The sequence below is a fragment of the Kogia breviceps genome, chromosome 13 (assembly GCF_026419965.1).
Source record: "Kogia breviceps isolate mKogBre1 chromosome 13, mKogBre1 haplotype 1, whole genome shotgun sequence".
Lineage (NCBI taxonomy): Eukaryota > Metazoa > Chordata > Mammalia > Artiodactyla > Physeteridae > Kogia > Kogia breviceps.
This window is the reverse complement of record NC_081322.1, coordinates 79,488,294-79,505,828: the sequence shown is the minus strand read 5'-3', so window position 1 is coordinate 79,505,828 and position 17,535 is coordinate 79,488,294. Positions and strand designations below refer to the sequence as shown.

The 17,535-nt window shown below is 40.0% G+C and overlaps 2 protein-coding genes across 2 annotated transcripts in view; one reads left to right on the top strand and one right to left on the bottom strand.

Moving 5' to 3' along the window:
• The first annotated feature begins 928 nt into the window (after window positions 1-928).
• IPCEF1 (interaction protein for cytohesin exchange factors 1) overlaps window positions 929-17,535 on the top strand; it is a 96,142-nt gene continuing 79,535 nt past the window's right edge. The window contains exons 1-3 of the mRNA XM_067011072.1: window positions 929-974; window positions 14,481-14,520; window positions 15,141-15,310. Coding sequence (XP_066867173.1) covers window positions 951-974; window positions 14,481-14,520; window positions 15,141-15,310 — 234 coding nt within the window. The 5' untranslated portion in view covers window positions 929-950. The remainder of the gene's footprint in view (window positions 975-14,480; window positions 14,521-15,140; window positions 15,311-17,535) is intronic.
• Window positions 15,170-17,535, bottom strand: part of OPRM1 (opioid receptor mu 1) — a 171,256-nt gene continuing 168,890 nt past the window's right edge. The window contains exon 4 of the mRNA XM_067011073.1: window positions 15,170-15,208. Coding sequence (XP_066867174.1) covers window positions 15,170-15,208 — 39 coding nt within the window. The remainder of the gene's footprint in view (window positions 15,209-17,535) is intronic.

The window sequence follows — 17,535 nt, the reverse complement described above, 5'->3', positions numbered from 1 at the left end:
TTAAATGTATATTGCAGGTATTTTCATCAGCTTGTGATTTGATTTTCTATTTATATTTTAGTGTATTTTTTAAACAAGTAATTTAAAAATTAAGTAATTAAATTGGTCGGTCTTTTTTATTGTGGTTTTTCTCTTTGGCATTCTACAAATAAATGTTTTATTCATATTTATGTAATATAAATATGGCATTTTTGACATAAAAAAGTGGCATACATTTTTCAGAACTTGGGAACCATTGGTATAAGAAATAAAGTCACATGGGGTATGGATCGGCATTTATGGTGTCACTGGGAAGAAGTGAAAGGCTCTTTGCTTTGGGGAGAGTTTCAGTGGCTTGTGGATGTTTACCAAGTTTCTCGCTTGTCAAAGTCTGAAGATATGAGATTTTTTATCTTTTTGTTTTCATCTCCTTTTCTTGAAACCAGAGTGTCTTGTTTTTCAGGCAATCCACTACAAAGTGCAATACATCAAAAGGGGCTCATCTTTATATTAAAGTTGGGACTTCTGAGGGAGAGGGATTAGTTACATTTTTGAAATTGTTAAATTAATACAATCAGAATAATAGTAATGGATCAAATATTTCTGCATCTTACATTATGTTGTTCATCATGAAGATGAAAATATTTTCACTTCAAAGATATACATTTATGTATTATACAATATTAAGTAGATAAAAAATAGATACATCTTGCTGCAGACTTGAAAAAAATACTGACAAATGTGCAGATGAAATTCTGGCTTATTTTATGAACTCAGTTTTTAACAGCTGGCTTATTCTGGATTAAAAGGCCATGTAATGAATCATTTTTATTGTGAAATTCATCAATCAAAATAGAAATGCCCTTCTTCCTGTCAAAGAGATATACGCTTTTATGAACAATTTAGTCCCACATTTAACTGAAAATCCTTCTTTTCTTCTAGTTTTTGTCTCTATCAATTTGACATCATACATGGCTACTGATGGCAGTGATCTTGTAAGTACCCTTTGGAACACTTCAGACTTTAGATATTAATTGTCAGTTTGATGAATGAGTAAAAAATTAGGTTGATTTTAAGTTTGGCTAGCTATTTATTGTCCTCCATTTCGTTAGTCACAATGGAATTAAATGATCCTCTTGTTAGAGTCTGCGGGTTTCTTATGATCACCAAGCAATTGTTTAAGACTCCTGGCTATTTACTTTTAAAGAGCAAGAAACATAACCATGATTTTAACATACTGTACATCAATTATCTCCATTTTAAATTAACTATGTTATAGTGTAACCTCTCATGCAACTTCTATGGGAATAAGTCTGCTAATTATTATGGTGAAATTGTAGGTTCTTTTTTTTTTTTTTTTTTTTTTTTTTGCGGTACGCGGGCCTTTCACTGCTGTGGCCTCTCCCGCTGCGGAGCACAGGCTCCGGACGCGCAGGCTCAGCGGCCATGGCTCACGGGCCCAGCCTCTCTGCGGCATGTGGGACCCTCCCGGACTGGGGCACGAACCCGTATCCCCTGCATCGGCAGGTGGACTCTCAACCACTGCGCCACCAGGGAAGCCCTGTAGGTTCTTTTAAAAATAATTTTATAGCCATAAATTTGCCTAAATTAGGTAAGTCAATTGAGCAAATTTCCTCTATTAGATGAGGCAACTTACGCAGGGGAATTAGAGAAGTTGATATCAGTAACATGACACCTCAAATAGAAGGGGATGTAGGATAGTGTGGGATTGGATGGTGTCCATTTTTTGGCAAATCTAATGACTTCGTGATGGATGCATAGGACAGAGTTTTTGGAGCAGAGCCAAAAGCAGAATCAGAAGTGGAGTGTTGAGAAAATACAGTATAGACTTCCTGCCAAATAGGGAACCTGGACAATGGTTTCCTGATGAACATTAGGAAATGGATGTCAAGGCAGGTTGTAATAATAATGATGGAGAAATGGAGGGAGCCAGACAGCTCCTGGAAGGGCCACCTTACTAAAAAGCAGGACAGCATAGTAATTCTCTGCTTGTTAACAATTTCATATTCCAGCGAGAGAGAAGGCAATGAGAGCACTTTAATTTTGATGCTACGTCTAAATGAGGAGGGCAAGCTTGCTAGTGATGCAAAATGGTGGACACTTCGGGAGACAGGGCTGCAGAAATGAAAATGAAAAGGCAAATTACAGTCACTTAGGCAAGCTAGGAAATTCGCTATCTAAAACTTGCAGAAAGAGGAAAGTGTGATTCTTTGGACATGAATGGGTGTGTGTGTTTGATGATAGAAATGTGAATAATCACAGTGAAGATAAAGAAGAACAACTAAGAGAATAAATGTGGCTGCGATGGAAGATTTTTGCTAGGATTAGATATAAAGGTGTTTGTACAGGGTGTTAAAGGAGGGTCTTATGGGCAAGGGCAAAAGCAAATGGATGTCACAGATCTGTAAAGATAGAGTCAGGGAGACTCAGGTTCAGAATATCCAAAGTGTATGAAAAATTTTAAACAGAAAAAAATGCATGGGATTATAAGCATATGTGTCATGTGTATGTGTTATGTGGAACAAAGATATGAAAAGAAAGAATTAGGACTGTTGGATCCTTGAGAAAGGTAATGGAGGGTTTAATTACTACACTGCTTCGCTTTTTCTCAAGAAAAAATGTAGTCTTCCAGCTGGAAGGAGTTCATCTTATATGTTTAAGAGGAAATGAAAATTAAGATAATAAGAGACCACCTAAGGACGTTAAATGAATAAGTTCGTTCATTCATTCATTGAGACGTTCATTTCATGCTCACTGATTACCTCTCCTGAGTTTATCAAGTGTCAACCACTGTAATACGTGGGAATTGGAGATTTAATTGTGACTTGAAACAAGTTAAAATCTCCACATCTTAAAAAAGAAAGTATAGCCTTGGGTTTTGGAACAAAGATGGCGGATGTGATTACCAAAGGACTAACATCATTTCTGTAGCCCCCAATCTATAGCTATTGCCGCTGTAATAGGCAACCCGCTTCCCCTTGGTCCTGGGCACAAGTGGATTCTGTTCTTCTTGGTGGGAACTCTGGCTATTTATGGGTCTTTCTCATTTCATGGGCCTTCCTCCACTCCTAGATGCAATCAGCTCAGCTCTCCTTGTGTGTCTATTTACCTGTTATTTTTATCTCACAGCCATTGGCGTCCGGGCAGTACTGCTTAATGTCTCTCCTAAGCCTTTCTTCCAGCTGCTCTTCAGTGGTTACCCTACTTTATCTTTCCATTCCGAAAATTAGTTCAATTTTCTGCTGTCATTTGTTCTCTAAATAAAATGTAGCACAGGAGACCTATTTTCATGCTAAGTAGTTTCGGTAGGCGTGACACATTTGACCTAATCGCATCCCGAATTACACCTCATTTCCACTAAACTAACATTTATTGAGCTACATGTGCTGAGCTCCGTGCTCGGTGCTGGGGTACGAAGAGGAGAAGCCGACCACCTGGTCGGGGCAGGGTGATACGGTGAAGTGGTACTAATAAAACTGTTCGAGGAAGTAGATTCTAAGCATCTGAAATCTCATTATGTGCCTAGTAAAGAAGCATTGTTCTTTTCTTGTTAAGCTGAGTTGCTGTTATCTGATGGCGTTCTTCTCTTTCCTCCGGTTTTCTCTCCTCTGAAGGGAAAGAGCAGAATTTTCAAAGCTAAAGCTTCACACAGAATCAAAAAGTATTAACTCACCAAGTTCTGTCTGTTTTACCTCCTAAGTATTTCTCCGTCTTCGCAGACGCAACACTTGCCCTTCCCTGTTCACTGGGCTCTTTGCCTCTCTCTGCACCGGCCCCCAAGTACCCCACCCCCCACTACTCTCTGTTGCCTCACAACAGCCAGGGTGGATTTTCCTAACTGCAGATGTGATTTTGCCAGCCACCTGCTTCTACCTGTTCAGTGGCCTCCCTTGGCTCTCAGATGAACTTCATACTTTCAAACATAACTTAGTGACGTGGCTTGGCCACTCTGAATGTGGTGCCCACGTCCAAAACCTACCTGCACTCGGTGGTCAGCGCCTCCTGGCTTGTACCTGCATCTCTGTCTCACATCCCCTTAGGTGCAGGTCTTTATCTGGAGGGCCCACCCTGACTCCCCAGTTCTAGGTAAGCGCTGTAATGCTGTGCCGACCTATTAATCCTTGTTCAGCTCTCTTTCGTCTGTGTTTCACTGGAAGCTGTGTTAGAACTTGCTTGTCAGTGAATCTCTGGCCCTTGGCACTTAGTAGTTGTGCAGTAAGTGGTGGTTGAATAAACAAAAGCCATAATGTACCACATTGTGGCCTGAAAGAAAGCACTAGCATAATCACCTGTGGGATCTGGGTCATAGCTTTTTGGGAAACTTTTAACATAAATGATTAAATTTGGCACAATCGCTAAACATCCATTTGTGTAGTTCTTGATGTTTATAAGGCTTTCCGTACATTATAATGTGGTGATTAAGCATTATACACCAAATCAGTATGGCTTAGTTTTCTTTTATGATTAGTTTCTTATTAAAATAGATAGATAAATAAATAATAACAACCAGCATGTGAATCTTAAGGCTTGGTTAAGAAACTTCTCTGGTCTCAGATTTTAGTAACAACATTCCAGCTAGAGAAGGAAAACAGCCTTAATTTAATGATGGCAAGGCTCGGGGGAATGTGACACATCATCTCCTTTACCATCGTACATAATTCTTTTACCTAACGCTTTCAGGGATTACTTTCAGGGGTTGCTCTAGTGAGGAAGAAATGTCAGAATTATCTTAGATCAAAACTTTATGACAGTGTTTTCTCAAAAATTGTTTAAAATAAATTTCCTTCAGTAAATATTGCCTGGAAAAAATGTCAAGTGAAAACTTTTTCCGGAAACGAAAGTCTCTGCGTACAAATCATGGTTACATCGCTCAATTTTTCTGCTGATGAGGACGAGCTCACTGAATGTGAATGGACATGACTTCTGGCACTGTGGTCATTGGGTTATCTGCTGTTGCCTGGACTGTCATCTGTGTGGTGATCTCACAGCAGACTGGTCCCGGATGCGTTTGCTTCACAGGAGAGCTCTCCATTCGTTGTTCACAGAACATGTGTTGCCTGGTCTTTATGGGTACTGTGTGCTGTGAGCAGCCCAGGTATGGTTCCAGCCCCCATGGGAGCCTGCTCTGCCCCCCACCCCACCCCTGTGCTTGTGGTGTGTGTCTCAGGGATGTGGTGATATTCAGGGATGAAGTGAGGAATCTAGTTTCCACCTTTTTGATCAACTAGAAAGAGCTGAAATGTTGGCAGCTTGTTTTTTTAGGCTCCATCAACAGAACTCTATGTTGAATTGGCTGTGCCAGTGCTGCCTTGGACGTAGGAGACTGTTTTGCATATTTTCCGTCCCAAGTAGGACTTCGAGTGGAGAAGGACATGACAGCTCTCTGGGGAACAGATGACTAGGTGAGGGCCTGTTAGCCACCACTGGAAAACTTGTGTCCCTTCTCCCAGCACCTCTCCTCCACCCCATGCCTTCCTATTTCTTGGGTTCCTGATTCTTAGTCTTTGGTGGATATGGTTAAAACAGGATGCTGGAGAAAGCTACTGTGGTTTTTGAGGAAATAGTATTTTACCTTCAAGGAAACGCCAAGGGTCATCTCTGCAGGTGGGTTCAAACTTAGTGTCAATTGATCCCAGGGGCTTTTCTCTATGTATGTGCCTCTCTGGGGGGGAGAAAGATGTTGGAGCAACTTTCATGTTGCTTTTCTCTGCTGATGTTAGCAGAGATATTTTTCAGCTCTGAGTAATCAAACAGTAGAGATGGCTTTCCAGATATTTGTTAAATCTCCACTTGTACCAGGCACTATTATTAAGGCATTATAGGAAGTAAAATTTGATACAAGACCCAGTTAATCTTTTGGTAAGTATTTATTGAACACTTCCTATGTGTCAGGCCTCACTCTAGGTGCTAGATTTTGAAGTCATGACATGTTCAAGAATGTCAATTCTATCTTGAATTCTTGGTCAATCATTGACTCTAAGCAGAATCATCATTCAACTACAGAGCTGATAAAAGAGACTTGATAAACTTTAAGAAGCAACATTAACAGGGTAAGTGATTGAGTAGCTGTGTGGGATAGAGGGTTGGACCATTAGATGGATCGTGTTACTACCATGTATGTACCACTCAGATATATAAACAGATAGATGATAATATCCATTTAAGAGGCATCAGCAAGGCATTGTGGACTATAAAAGACAGAAGAAGTAGTAACACTGAGTTAAACAACAGGCTTAGGAGTCTGACTGGCCAGGGTCCTAGTGTTGGCTCTGCTACTAGCTATGTGTGATCTGAGGGGAAGTTACTTAAGCACACCGAGATGAAGTTTCTCATTTGTGAAAAGGAAGGTAATAATAGTACCTACCATGAAGATCTTTAGGAAATAATATAAATCAATTGTTACAGTGACTACAAATAAATAACACTGGGTGAATGTAAGATTTTTGGAAGAGCTCACTGCCTTCTACAGTCAGAAAGGGCTTTATGGTGGAGGTGGCATTTGACCTCGATCTGAAAGGATGAGTAAGCATTAAGCAGATGAAAAATGGGGGAAGAGAATAAAGCATTCAAAAGTATGGAGTTGTTAAAGTGCCTGGCATTTCTGTAGGATAGAAAACAGTTTAAGATGCCAGGAGGAGAATTGGACAGATGTCTTGGTGGGATATTGAGGCTACTGTGGGAAGGGACTCGCTTGTCACTTAAACTGTGATTTCAAGATGAAATCTCATACATGAAATGACTGGCGTCCATTCAATAATGGTCCTGCAGGTTCAAACGGAGACACTCCACTCTGCTGTAAATACAGAGCAATGATAGACAAAGAGAAACATAGAAAACAGGAAAAGCACAGTTAGGCTCAAAAACACAGTAATCATCTCTATGCATCAGAAATAAAAAGTGGCAACATGACTGAAGCTGCGGCCTGCTGGGCACCTACCTCATCTGGAGGCAGGAAGCAGTTTGCCTCCTGGTCCAGGTTAGGGAGGTGGGAAAACGCTCCCCTAAATATGAGGGAGCTATGGTCACTTCTTTTTTTAAATTTTATTTATTGATTTGGTTTTGGCTGTGTTGGGTCTTCGTTGCTGCACACGGGCTCTAGTTGTGGTGAGCGGGGGCTACTCTTCCTTGCAGTGCGCGGGCTTCTTATTGCGGTGGCTTCTCTCGTTGCGGAGCACGGGCTCTAGGAGCACGGGCTTCAGTAGTTGTGGCTCTCAGGCTCTAGAGCGCAGGCTCAGTAGTTGTGGCACACGGGCTTAGTTCCTCCGCGGCATGTGGGATCTTCCCGGACCATGGCTGGAACCCGTGTCCCCTGCACTGGCAGGCAGATTCTTAAGCATTGTGCCACCAGGGAAGCCCCTACGTTCACTTCTCAATGACAGTGGTAAACGGCAGCTCTCCCACTTGTGAAAGGGGCTAAAGATGAAAAGAGAAAACAGTTGTTAAAGCACTGCCTGGGGTTACACAATTCCACAAGCTACCTGAGGGCCTAAGAAGGGAGGGATAGGGACACATATCAAAATCAGGAGCTAAATCTAGACACCAGCCAGACCAGCAACTGGATAGACAGGAGTTCCCATGACGGCATCAGGACCTGATTGTAGGACCGATTCCACATCAGGTGGAGGCAACGATAAGGAAGGAGGCGCGGCCGTAATGGGGGAAAGGGGAGCAGAGAGGGAGGGCGAGACTGAGAGAGAGAGGGAGGGGGAGAGAACATAAGGCCCTTCCACTCACAATTCTGCAAACTCAAAAGTCCAAAACAGATTTGAGAAATGCTAAGATAGACTCTCAAATACAAAATTCAAGTACAACTTTACTTTACATAAAAAAAAAATTTTTAAGCCTGACAAAAAATTTTAAGTATGAAGCTCAAAGAATCTTTTGTACAATTTTGAAAGAAAAGCAGGCACAAATGAAAAAGTATAAAATGCAAGTGGGCTTTGAAAAAACGAAGGTATTGGAAAAGAAACCATAATCTTCGAAATAGAAAGCTCAGTAAATGGCATACATTCCACGTTGGATACTTTCTAAAAGTGTTAGTAAATTGACAAATTTATGCAGGACACGTATGGCACAGGATGATAAACAGATTACAAATTAAGACAAGACTTCCCTGGGGGCGCAGTGGTTGAGAGTCCGCCTGCCGATGCAGGGGACGCGGGTTCGTGCCCCGGTCCGGGAATATCCCACGTGCCGCGGATCGGCTGGGCCCGTGAGCCATGGCCGCTGAGCCTGTGCGTCCGGAGCCTGTGCTCCGCAACGGGAGAGGCCACTACAGTGAGAGGCCCGCGTACCGCAACAACAACAACAACAAAATTAAGACAAAGAAAATTAAGAGCAGAAAATAATGGAATAGTTAAAAAAAAAAAGAAACAGGTAGAAAGATTGCTGAAACTTTGAAAGAAAAGACCAAAACATATTCCAGGTTGTAGAGAACTAAAAGTTTTATATATATCAGGAGGGATTATAAGTAGGACATTTTGAAAGCAATTTGGGGATACCTGCAGTATTAAAGATGCACGTATCCTATGACCACGAAGTCCACTCTCAGATAAATACTCTAGCCCAGAGGAACACGTGTCCAGGTGCACAGTGCAGTTATACAAAGTTGTTAATTGCAACAGCGTTGTGATAGTAAATTAAATGTGGGTCAATAAGTGAATGGATAAATAAATTGTGTCATTTTCATTCACTATAGTGCTGTATTAGAATTAGAGCTACTTGTCTCAACATGGAAAAAAATCTCAAAAGCACAATACTAAAAATTAAGTATCTCCATTAATGCTATTATTTATAGTACTGTGAATGTTGCTTATAAATACTAAAATTGCATGGGAATGATAAAAATCACATTCAGCTTAGTGTAACCTGGGGTGAATGAGAGGGAAATGGAAAAGGGAAGTTGTACATAGGGAGACATGAGTGTATTTAGCTTTCAAAGTAAAATCAAAGAGTAAGAAAGAAAAGAAGGAAGAAAGAGATGTGTGGTCAATGAGTTAGAATATGATAGAGTTGAGACTTTTGATACCATGTTGTTAAATTGCTTTTCAATTTCCACATCCCACTATCAGTGGATAGTAAGTGTGTATCTGTAATTTACTGCAGGACAGATTATAAGCATAGGAGTGTGGTTTTGAAAAAACACGTGACAATCTCTCTTTTGGCCCTAGGCCCTCCTGTTACTATCATGTCTCCTCTTTTCTTTCCTTTTTTTTTTTTTTTTTTGGTGGTACGCGGGCCTCTCACTGTTGTGGCCTCTCCCGTTGCGGAGCACAGGCTCCGGACGCGCAGGCTCAGCGGCCATGGCTCACGGGCCCAGCCGCTCCGCGGCACGTGGGATCTTCCCGGATCGGGGCATGAACCCGTGTCCCCTGCATCAGCAGGCAGACTCTCAACCACTGCGCCACCAGGGAAGCCCAATGTCTCCTCTTTTCAATCAAGGTTCTGGTGAGACTAGTCTTCAGTGCTGTGTTGACTTCTTTAATTACCATTCCTCCCCAACCCACTGGAATTTGTTTTCCAGCCAACACGACAATGAAACTATTTTGCCAAGGTCCCCAGTAACTTTTTCTTTCTCTTTGACACTGGTAGTATTTAATGGTTTGGGCTCACCTTTCCCTTCAATCTCTCCCTCACTTCCATGACAGCTCCTCTTCTGGTTTTCTTTTGTCCTGTGCTATTCTTCCCTGTCTCCTTGACCTTTCCCGCTGCTTCTGTGTAAACATACTGGTCTTCTTCGGATTCTGACTTCAACCCTTTGACATTCTACACATCTGGGTTATCTTATCCAAACTCAAGATTTCCACTCTCTGTACACTGATGATTCCTAATTTTATGTCTTTATTCCAGATTTCCTCCAAATCCTTAAACCCTTAAGTACTATATATACTGACTATTTCCATCAGATGCCTCTTATGTACATCAAACTCAATATGTTTATTACTGAATATATTACAATTCAGTATATATGACCATGTTCTCTATATTGATGTCATTTATCCCATTGCTTAAGCTAGAAACTCTTTCCCTGGCCCGTTGCTCTCCCTCACTTTCCACGTTCTAAATTCTTCCTCCTCTTCCCCCTCAGCTCCCTGTCCGTCCTTCCTTTTCTCCTCTTTCTTCTTCCCCTTTGCCCTAGTCCTTCTTTTATAATATTTCTCGAATTTCTCTTCTGTGTATAAAGTGCCATTGCTTCCAGCTTCCCCTCAGACTCTAGTCCTTGCTTCTCTGCCCTCCTCCTTTATACAGCATCAACAACCAAAGCAAATACCTTAAAGGCTACTACTTTGTGAATTTTACTCTTGAAACAAATATTTGCATTTCACCATTTACTTCTGTGACTTTGCGAACAATACCGAACCTCCGTTTGCTTCAGTTTCCTCATCTGTAAAATGTGCGTTATGATAGCACCTAAGCCATAAATGTTGTGAGAATTCAATCCAGGTATTTATGAAAAGACTCAGAGCAGTGACTGGCCTATGGCAAACATTATATGAGTATAGCTTTATATATATTTCTTAGCTATCATTGTTTTCAATTACTGTCTATTGTTATTATAAAGTCTCTTATCTGTCTTCATTTTTCACTATTAGAGATTTTCTTTTCATATTAACTTATTAAGTAATATTAAAGTGGTTAGTCTTCTGAAAAAAACGAAGCAAGTTTTTCATGTATTTTTACAGGTAAAATTTTAATATAAAAAAGCTTTAGGGCTTCCCTGGTGGCGCAGTGGTTGAGAATCCACCTGCCGATGCAGGGGACACGGGTTCGTGCCCCGGTCTGGGAGGATCCCACATGCCGCGGAGCGGCTGGGCCCGTGAGCCATGGCCGCTGAGCCTGCGCGTCCGGAGCCTGTGCTGCACAGCGGGAGCACGGCAGTGAGAGGCCCGCGTACCATAAAAAAAAAAAAAAAAAAAAAAAAAAAAAAAAAAAAAATTCTCTTTACAAAGTTGAGTTTAATTTGCCAGGAAGGAGGAAAGATGTCTGTGGGGCAAAGGTGTTTGTGGAGAAACATGACTAATAGCTTTATCAGCTGGAGCTGGCTTGGATCTAAAATATTTAGGAATATTTGTGGGTTTGTTAAAGTAGTGGTAAAATCGGCAATCGTGAGGTTTTACACCATGGAACTTGGGTAAATGCCACAAATCAAGACTAGCATAACACTATATAATTTTGCTTAATACCAGGACCATTGTGAAATTTGATGTAATGCCAAACCACTTTATGGTGAATTTTATTATATCATGGGGGGTAAATTGCACCTGTAAGAGTTAACAATTACTATATATATTAGAAGTCAATATAATAATTACCCTGATCTTGGTTTTGAGCGCCGTATTCAATATCAGAGGAGGTCCATTTGTATATTTTACACTGGTTCCTTTTTAAGTTTATACAAAGTGTGATTTTGAGTGATTAATGACCAAGTGAATTTTTTTTAACCACCTTAAAAAGTAAAAGAAAAATAGTCTTTTTCAATAAAAAGGAAATATTTATTTAAAAGAGAAAATTTTCTCAAGTTTTAGAACCAAGTTAGGGCAAATTCAGAATTTAGAGTATTCTTCAGTTTTACCTACAATATGCCAATGGGAAGAAAAATGTGTGAGAAAAATACCTTATTAGGCTTCGGATATTTGTTATGATTGTTATAATAATTCCCTATCGAAAAACTGTCTCATAAAATGCACACTGCTTGCTTGGCTTTTTGTCACTCACCTAGTGAAATAAACCACATGTAAGTTCTTTATGAAACTGACTAGTTCGTGGGTTCCATTTCCTGTTGTGAGGGGTTAGATGTATCTCAAACTCACTAAAGTTCTCAAGATTGTTTTCGTTCTTTCATGTAAACCAATTTAGGTTTCAAATTCATATATTTCAAGTGAAACTGAAATTCTCTCTAATTTATCGTTTCTATAATATGCAGTTCTGCTTCTGGTTGGGGGAAACAGTTTGAACAGTTATATAGATTTTACCATAATTTGCCTTAGGAGAAGTATTGTCTGAGGAGGGCTGACTCAATGACTAAACTCCCTGCCCCCCTTTAAAAAAGTCTGAATAAAGTCCTCTCGGTGTTGGGTGTTCACATTGCTTGACGTATTGTCCTGCTTACAGCTCCACTTCTCATCCAGACCAGGTGCAAGAATCTAGCGTAGACCGAGGCCTGGTTTGGGGCAAAGTTGAGACAGAGCCTACAGTTTGATAGGGGGCTTTCTCTAGAACCAGCCGTGAGGTTGGGTGGTAGAGCTGGAGAGCCCTTGCCGCACGGAGAGAACATAAGCGATGGATGGAGGAGATTCACTGGCTCCCAGTCAGGAGGTTTGGAGTGGGTGATGCTTCCCTTTATAGATCCTACAGCTGTCCTCTACTACTTCCTCTCTCCTTATCAGAGCTGCTCTTTTTGTATGAGCTAATGTGATTTACCTTGTTCAGATGGGGCCAGAACGTTCTAGGAATGCCTCTGTCTATAGCTCCCTTTTCTCCCTATTCCCCTGGTTCTTAGTTTGTCTTGAGTGCTTCCTGGGGTCTCCTGGAGCCCAGATTTTCTGAAAGTGTTCCCACTATCTAAATTGACTTACTCTCTTCTTCACCTTTAGTCCTGGCTCTCTGCGAAGTTCTAGCTATCCAAATGGTATACATTATGCAAATAAGATATTTGGGCTAATATATTTTGTTAATAGGTTTTGCTGACCTCAGATAATTGCCTATAGAAAAGACTCCAGGAGACCATTTGAGGGAATGGTGGGAATTTTAGACCAAGATGCAGGTCAGTGTGGGAGATACCTTATGAAGTGGAGCTGAGACTAGAACTTGGTCAAAAATGCCTATATTTTAGTTGTGTCATGACTCTGGCATGTCTACTCTTGACTAAATTTAGAGCAATTATTGCCTTTGTCATGTCCGTTTTTCACAAGGATGATTAATTTCTTCAGGAATAAGATATTTTTCTAACATTTGTAAAATAAAAAGTCGGTATGGGGTTTCCCAGGAAATATAATTTAAGCACTTTAACTTCATCATTGTTGCTGAAGGAAATACAAATCCTACCTATCTTGAAAACTACTAGGAAATTTTTGTTTATTAGATATGAAGTACTTGTTTATATCTATAATCATGTATTATAGTACATAGTCACATAAAGTATTTTTAGTTTTTAGTGCATTTTCAGGTACAATCTTGTTAAATATTTTTGAGACCTACAGGATTGGAATTATTATAAATATCTTGATTTTACGAATGAGGAAGTTGGTTTCGAGTAATAAACTGAATTTTCCCTGAGTAACACAGCTAATACGTATGACAACCGTGAATTGATTTCAGTCCTCTGGATTTTAAAATCCCATTTTATTTCCACTCTGTCGTATTCCCTCTTCAAACATACCGTAGAACCATTGTAGCGATTAGATCAATAGTTAGATATGGAGAATACTAGCCAGGTTAATCTAAAATAACATTATAAAATCTTGTAATAAGATTACATACCAATTTTTAGAACTGCTTTTCAATTATGTACAATTTTTTTCAAATTCTCCACTTGTTACCAGAAAAGATTAAGTCAATTAAACTTGACTAAATTCGGTTTAGATATTGTGGAGGAAAAAATGAAACTTCTTTAATCTAAAATGTTTCACTCTCTGCACACACAGACACAGAGCTGTTGAAAGCATTTTTTTGTTTGTTTTCTATTTTTGCTGATAGTCTGATGATTTTACATGAATTGTTTAAAATGTATTGTGAAAAACATGTATTTTAGATTGTCTTTTGTCTGATTTGAATATTTGAAGAGCTAGTATCAAATAGAAATTGGCAATTTATCTTCCATAAAACATACGAGAAACATTCAGGGATACTTAAGGCAATATGTAATTTAAATCTAGATGTAAATAAGAATTTCCTGATAAAGAGGGTTGATAGGTACTTAGATCTCACCAAAAGAGGTTGTGGAACTCCTTTTTTCTGGGGTGTTTACTTCATGTGGCTTAGATGCAACCCCATGGTGTTAGCAGGACCATGAATTTAACAGTCTGATGTGAACCTGTAGTATTGCGACATTGCAATGGTTATCTTGCAGGTTTATTTAAATAATTGCTGTTATTTAGAAATGGCACAAAAAGAAGCACAACATAATTTTGTCTTCTCTCACAAAAAACAAAAAGGGAAATATTTTTATTATTTTTAAGAACTTGAGTGAACGGTGTCCTGTCATAACTAAAGCGGTAGTGAGAAAGATGCCTGTGGGTGGAAACAGGAAACATTTGTGATAAATGCTGTTACGTATTTTTTTCAGGTGCAGCTCCATGTCTATTGATTCTAATTAGCACATTTTGTGCCTCAGCTAGTAGCTCCCCTTTAGCTCTGCTTGGAGTTTTTTTTTTAGCTTCCATCCTGCTCATACATACTGCCACCTCCTCCCTCCTTCTCTCGTTACAAATGTTACAACACAATCAGAAATTTCCTCTTTTCTTTCCTTCCTGCATTTCCAGCAGGTTACCTTGCGTCAGAAGCAGAGAAAGAAAACTAAAGGTAATTAGACCTCTTGTTTCTTTATCCCGTTTGTGTGTGTGAGTGTCCTTTTCTCCTGGATGCCTTCTTTAGGATCTGATTTTTGTCTCTCTTAATGCTAATATCAGAAGGTGGATGGCAGATTAATTTGGGGTTCTTTTGGATCGATTTTAAGAAATGACGGCATGCTGTTCATTTGGATTAATCCCCCGTGGTATGTCAATAGAGCTTAGAAAGATTGGCACTGAGTCGGGGAAGTGGCCGTGTTTCTAGGTGGGCATTAACCCTTTTGCATCTCTTGCATAACTACTGCTATTATTGTTGAAACGAGCTGTGTTAGTGCAGTGATGTGCCTGCCAGACTCATGATTTTCATGTTTTCAGCTTATTCCATTGAAGAATATTCTTAGACTAACACTTGCATGTGAGTCTCACTGTTTCTTTGATCATATCTTGTACCTCCTAAGCACCAAATGAAAGGTTAAAAATAAAATCAATAAATTACTTTCTTTTTGCATTTGCTTTGCATAAATCTTGGTACAAAAATCCAACTTCCTGGAGGTAAACAGCGAACAGTTACCTTTCAGTCTGTCACATACATCAGGGTACGATGTTACCTACCTTTTCACATAATTGTTGCAGGTTTTTTCACCATGAGTCGGAGGAGGATATCATGTAAAGACCTGGGGCACGCTGACTGCCAAGGGTGGCTATGTAAGAAAAAGGAAAAAGGAACTTTCCTAGGCAACAAATGGAAAAAGTTCTGGGTGGTCCTGAAGGGATCATCACTGTACTGGTACAGCAATCAAATGGTGAGTCCGCTGTCTTCCTCCTGTTCCAGGACTCTTTACCAAAGGGTGGGTCAAAGATCATTGTGGAGCAGGCGATCCCCGTGGGAAAGATCCTTTTATTTCTGGGACTTGGAACAGAGCAAAGAAACAAATACGTTCTAGAAACTGTTTCTGTAGATATGTAGGTTATTCTATTATACTTGACGGAGGAGAAAACCATCCTGCTTGACTAATCTTTGGTTGAAGAGGGACATCCAAATATATGTCCTTATTGAAGGAGGATTTCAGGGCCTATTAATGTTACTCTTCCATGATAGATGCTAATCATTTCAGGAGTTCCTTGGACAGCACTTGACATGGGAACCTGACACTGTTAAGATCTCTACTAAAAAAAAGGGACTCAACTTTAAGACCTATTGGGGTGTAAATTGATTCAGTCCACAGGAAGCTATTTTCTGTTCTCCTCCTTTATTATCTTCTTTTCCTCTGACCTCCTCTATTAGGTGGGTTGGTTTTGGAATCGCTAACCTGTGTGCCAGCACTGTGTAGGTGACTGTCATCTCTTGTTCTTTGGCATGTAGAGTGAAGGCATTAAACTAATGATACTTGGACAACACTTGATAAGAAAGCTGCCTAATTTATCCTGTAAAAGGCACTTCACTTTTGTGGTCTGCTTTGCAGGCGAGTTTTCTGTTGGAAAGGGCTGCAAATAAAGTTACTGTTAAAATGTGTACTGATCTTTCCTGGCTTGAAACATTCTGAAAACAACGATATTTGTCCGATATTGATATTGAGTAGAGATCTTTCACAAAGGAACCCTCCACGAACACCGAGTAGCCATTTGCTGATCTCAGGAGAGCCTGAGTTTCTCTCTGTGGTAGAGTGAAGGTCAGCAATGGATGTCCTCTAATACATTAAGGGAAAATCATTTAAAAATTGACCACAAGCCAGAAAAATGCTTTTTATGTGACACCATTCTTTTAAAATGACTTGTGTATGCCCATCTCTCAAGCAACAGAGCGTTAGGGCAAATAACTTTATGAATGTAAAATAAGTGCCCCATGTAGTTTGTGGGTGAAAATTTTAGTTGATAAATTTACATTCACTGGCCACTAATCAAAAAATTGTGTACCCACATAACTCAAGGCACCTGTCCTGTAAGGATTTGATTAAACTGGACCGAAATCCAATTCCAGTGCCCTGGAATAAGCATCCTCCCCTGTGCTTTTCTCTGTACTCCCCCTCCCCTGTCCTCTGTTCCCAAGCTTACAGATTTGGTTTCACCCAAAACATGGTACAAAATTCTTCACTGAGTTTTATAAAAAATATATATTTTTGAGCTTGTGGCGAGTTTTAACAATTTTATCAAATATTTGGGAGCTTCACAAGAAAGAAACACCTTGCAGAGTATGCAGTCTTCCACTATCTTCTTTTTCTCTCTTTTCTCCCCTCCTAGATACATTTACCATCTTGTCTAGCATGGAATAGTTTTACCCAAATTAAGGCAAACTGGAGCTGGGGTCTCACCTTCTATCCTAAGGGATTTTTCCTGAACAAATACAGCTTCCTTCTTAACGAAGGTTAATTAATTATGGTTAATATAACTTTCTCCCTCTCGTTTATAATATTTTGGGCTCTTGCTTTTGGTTAGTTGTAGCAAGTGATAGTTTGCATCTTCTCTGAAATGAGAGGGCTTACTGATTTACCTTTTAATAGCCCTCTAGGAATTTTCCGAGGCTGTTGGAAGGATTGGGTGCTGATGGAGCGTGACACATCTGTGGGAAGTAACAAAATTCAGATATGAGCGTGGCACTAATTTTCTCATTCAGTCACATTATTCTGCACGTATGTTCTGGTGCTGTTCCTGTCTTCATAGAATCGAGTCCCCTCTGAACCACACATAGTTACAGATTTGGCTGATTTGGCTTCATAAGTTCATTTGGCTTAAGTTTCTCTTAGAAGAGCAATGAATTACCTATTTTAGGCATTAGGAATCTCATGCTTCCACAGGGAGCAACACTGTTGACTGAGACTAGATTAGAAAGAGGAAAAGGGGGGAGCATCAGACACCCTTGAGCACCCCTGTCCTCACTTGCTGTCATGCAAACAGATAAAGCAATGTTCCCATAGCGAATCACGTACTCGAATAGAATTAGATTAGCAACACTGAATGGAGAATAAATGTACTGTTATTTGGCCACAGAATTATTCTATTAAACTTGTGGTATATAACAGAAAGACCCTAT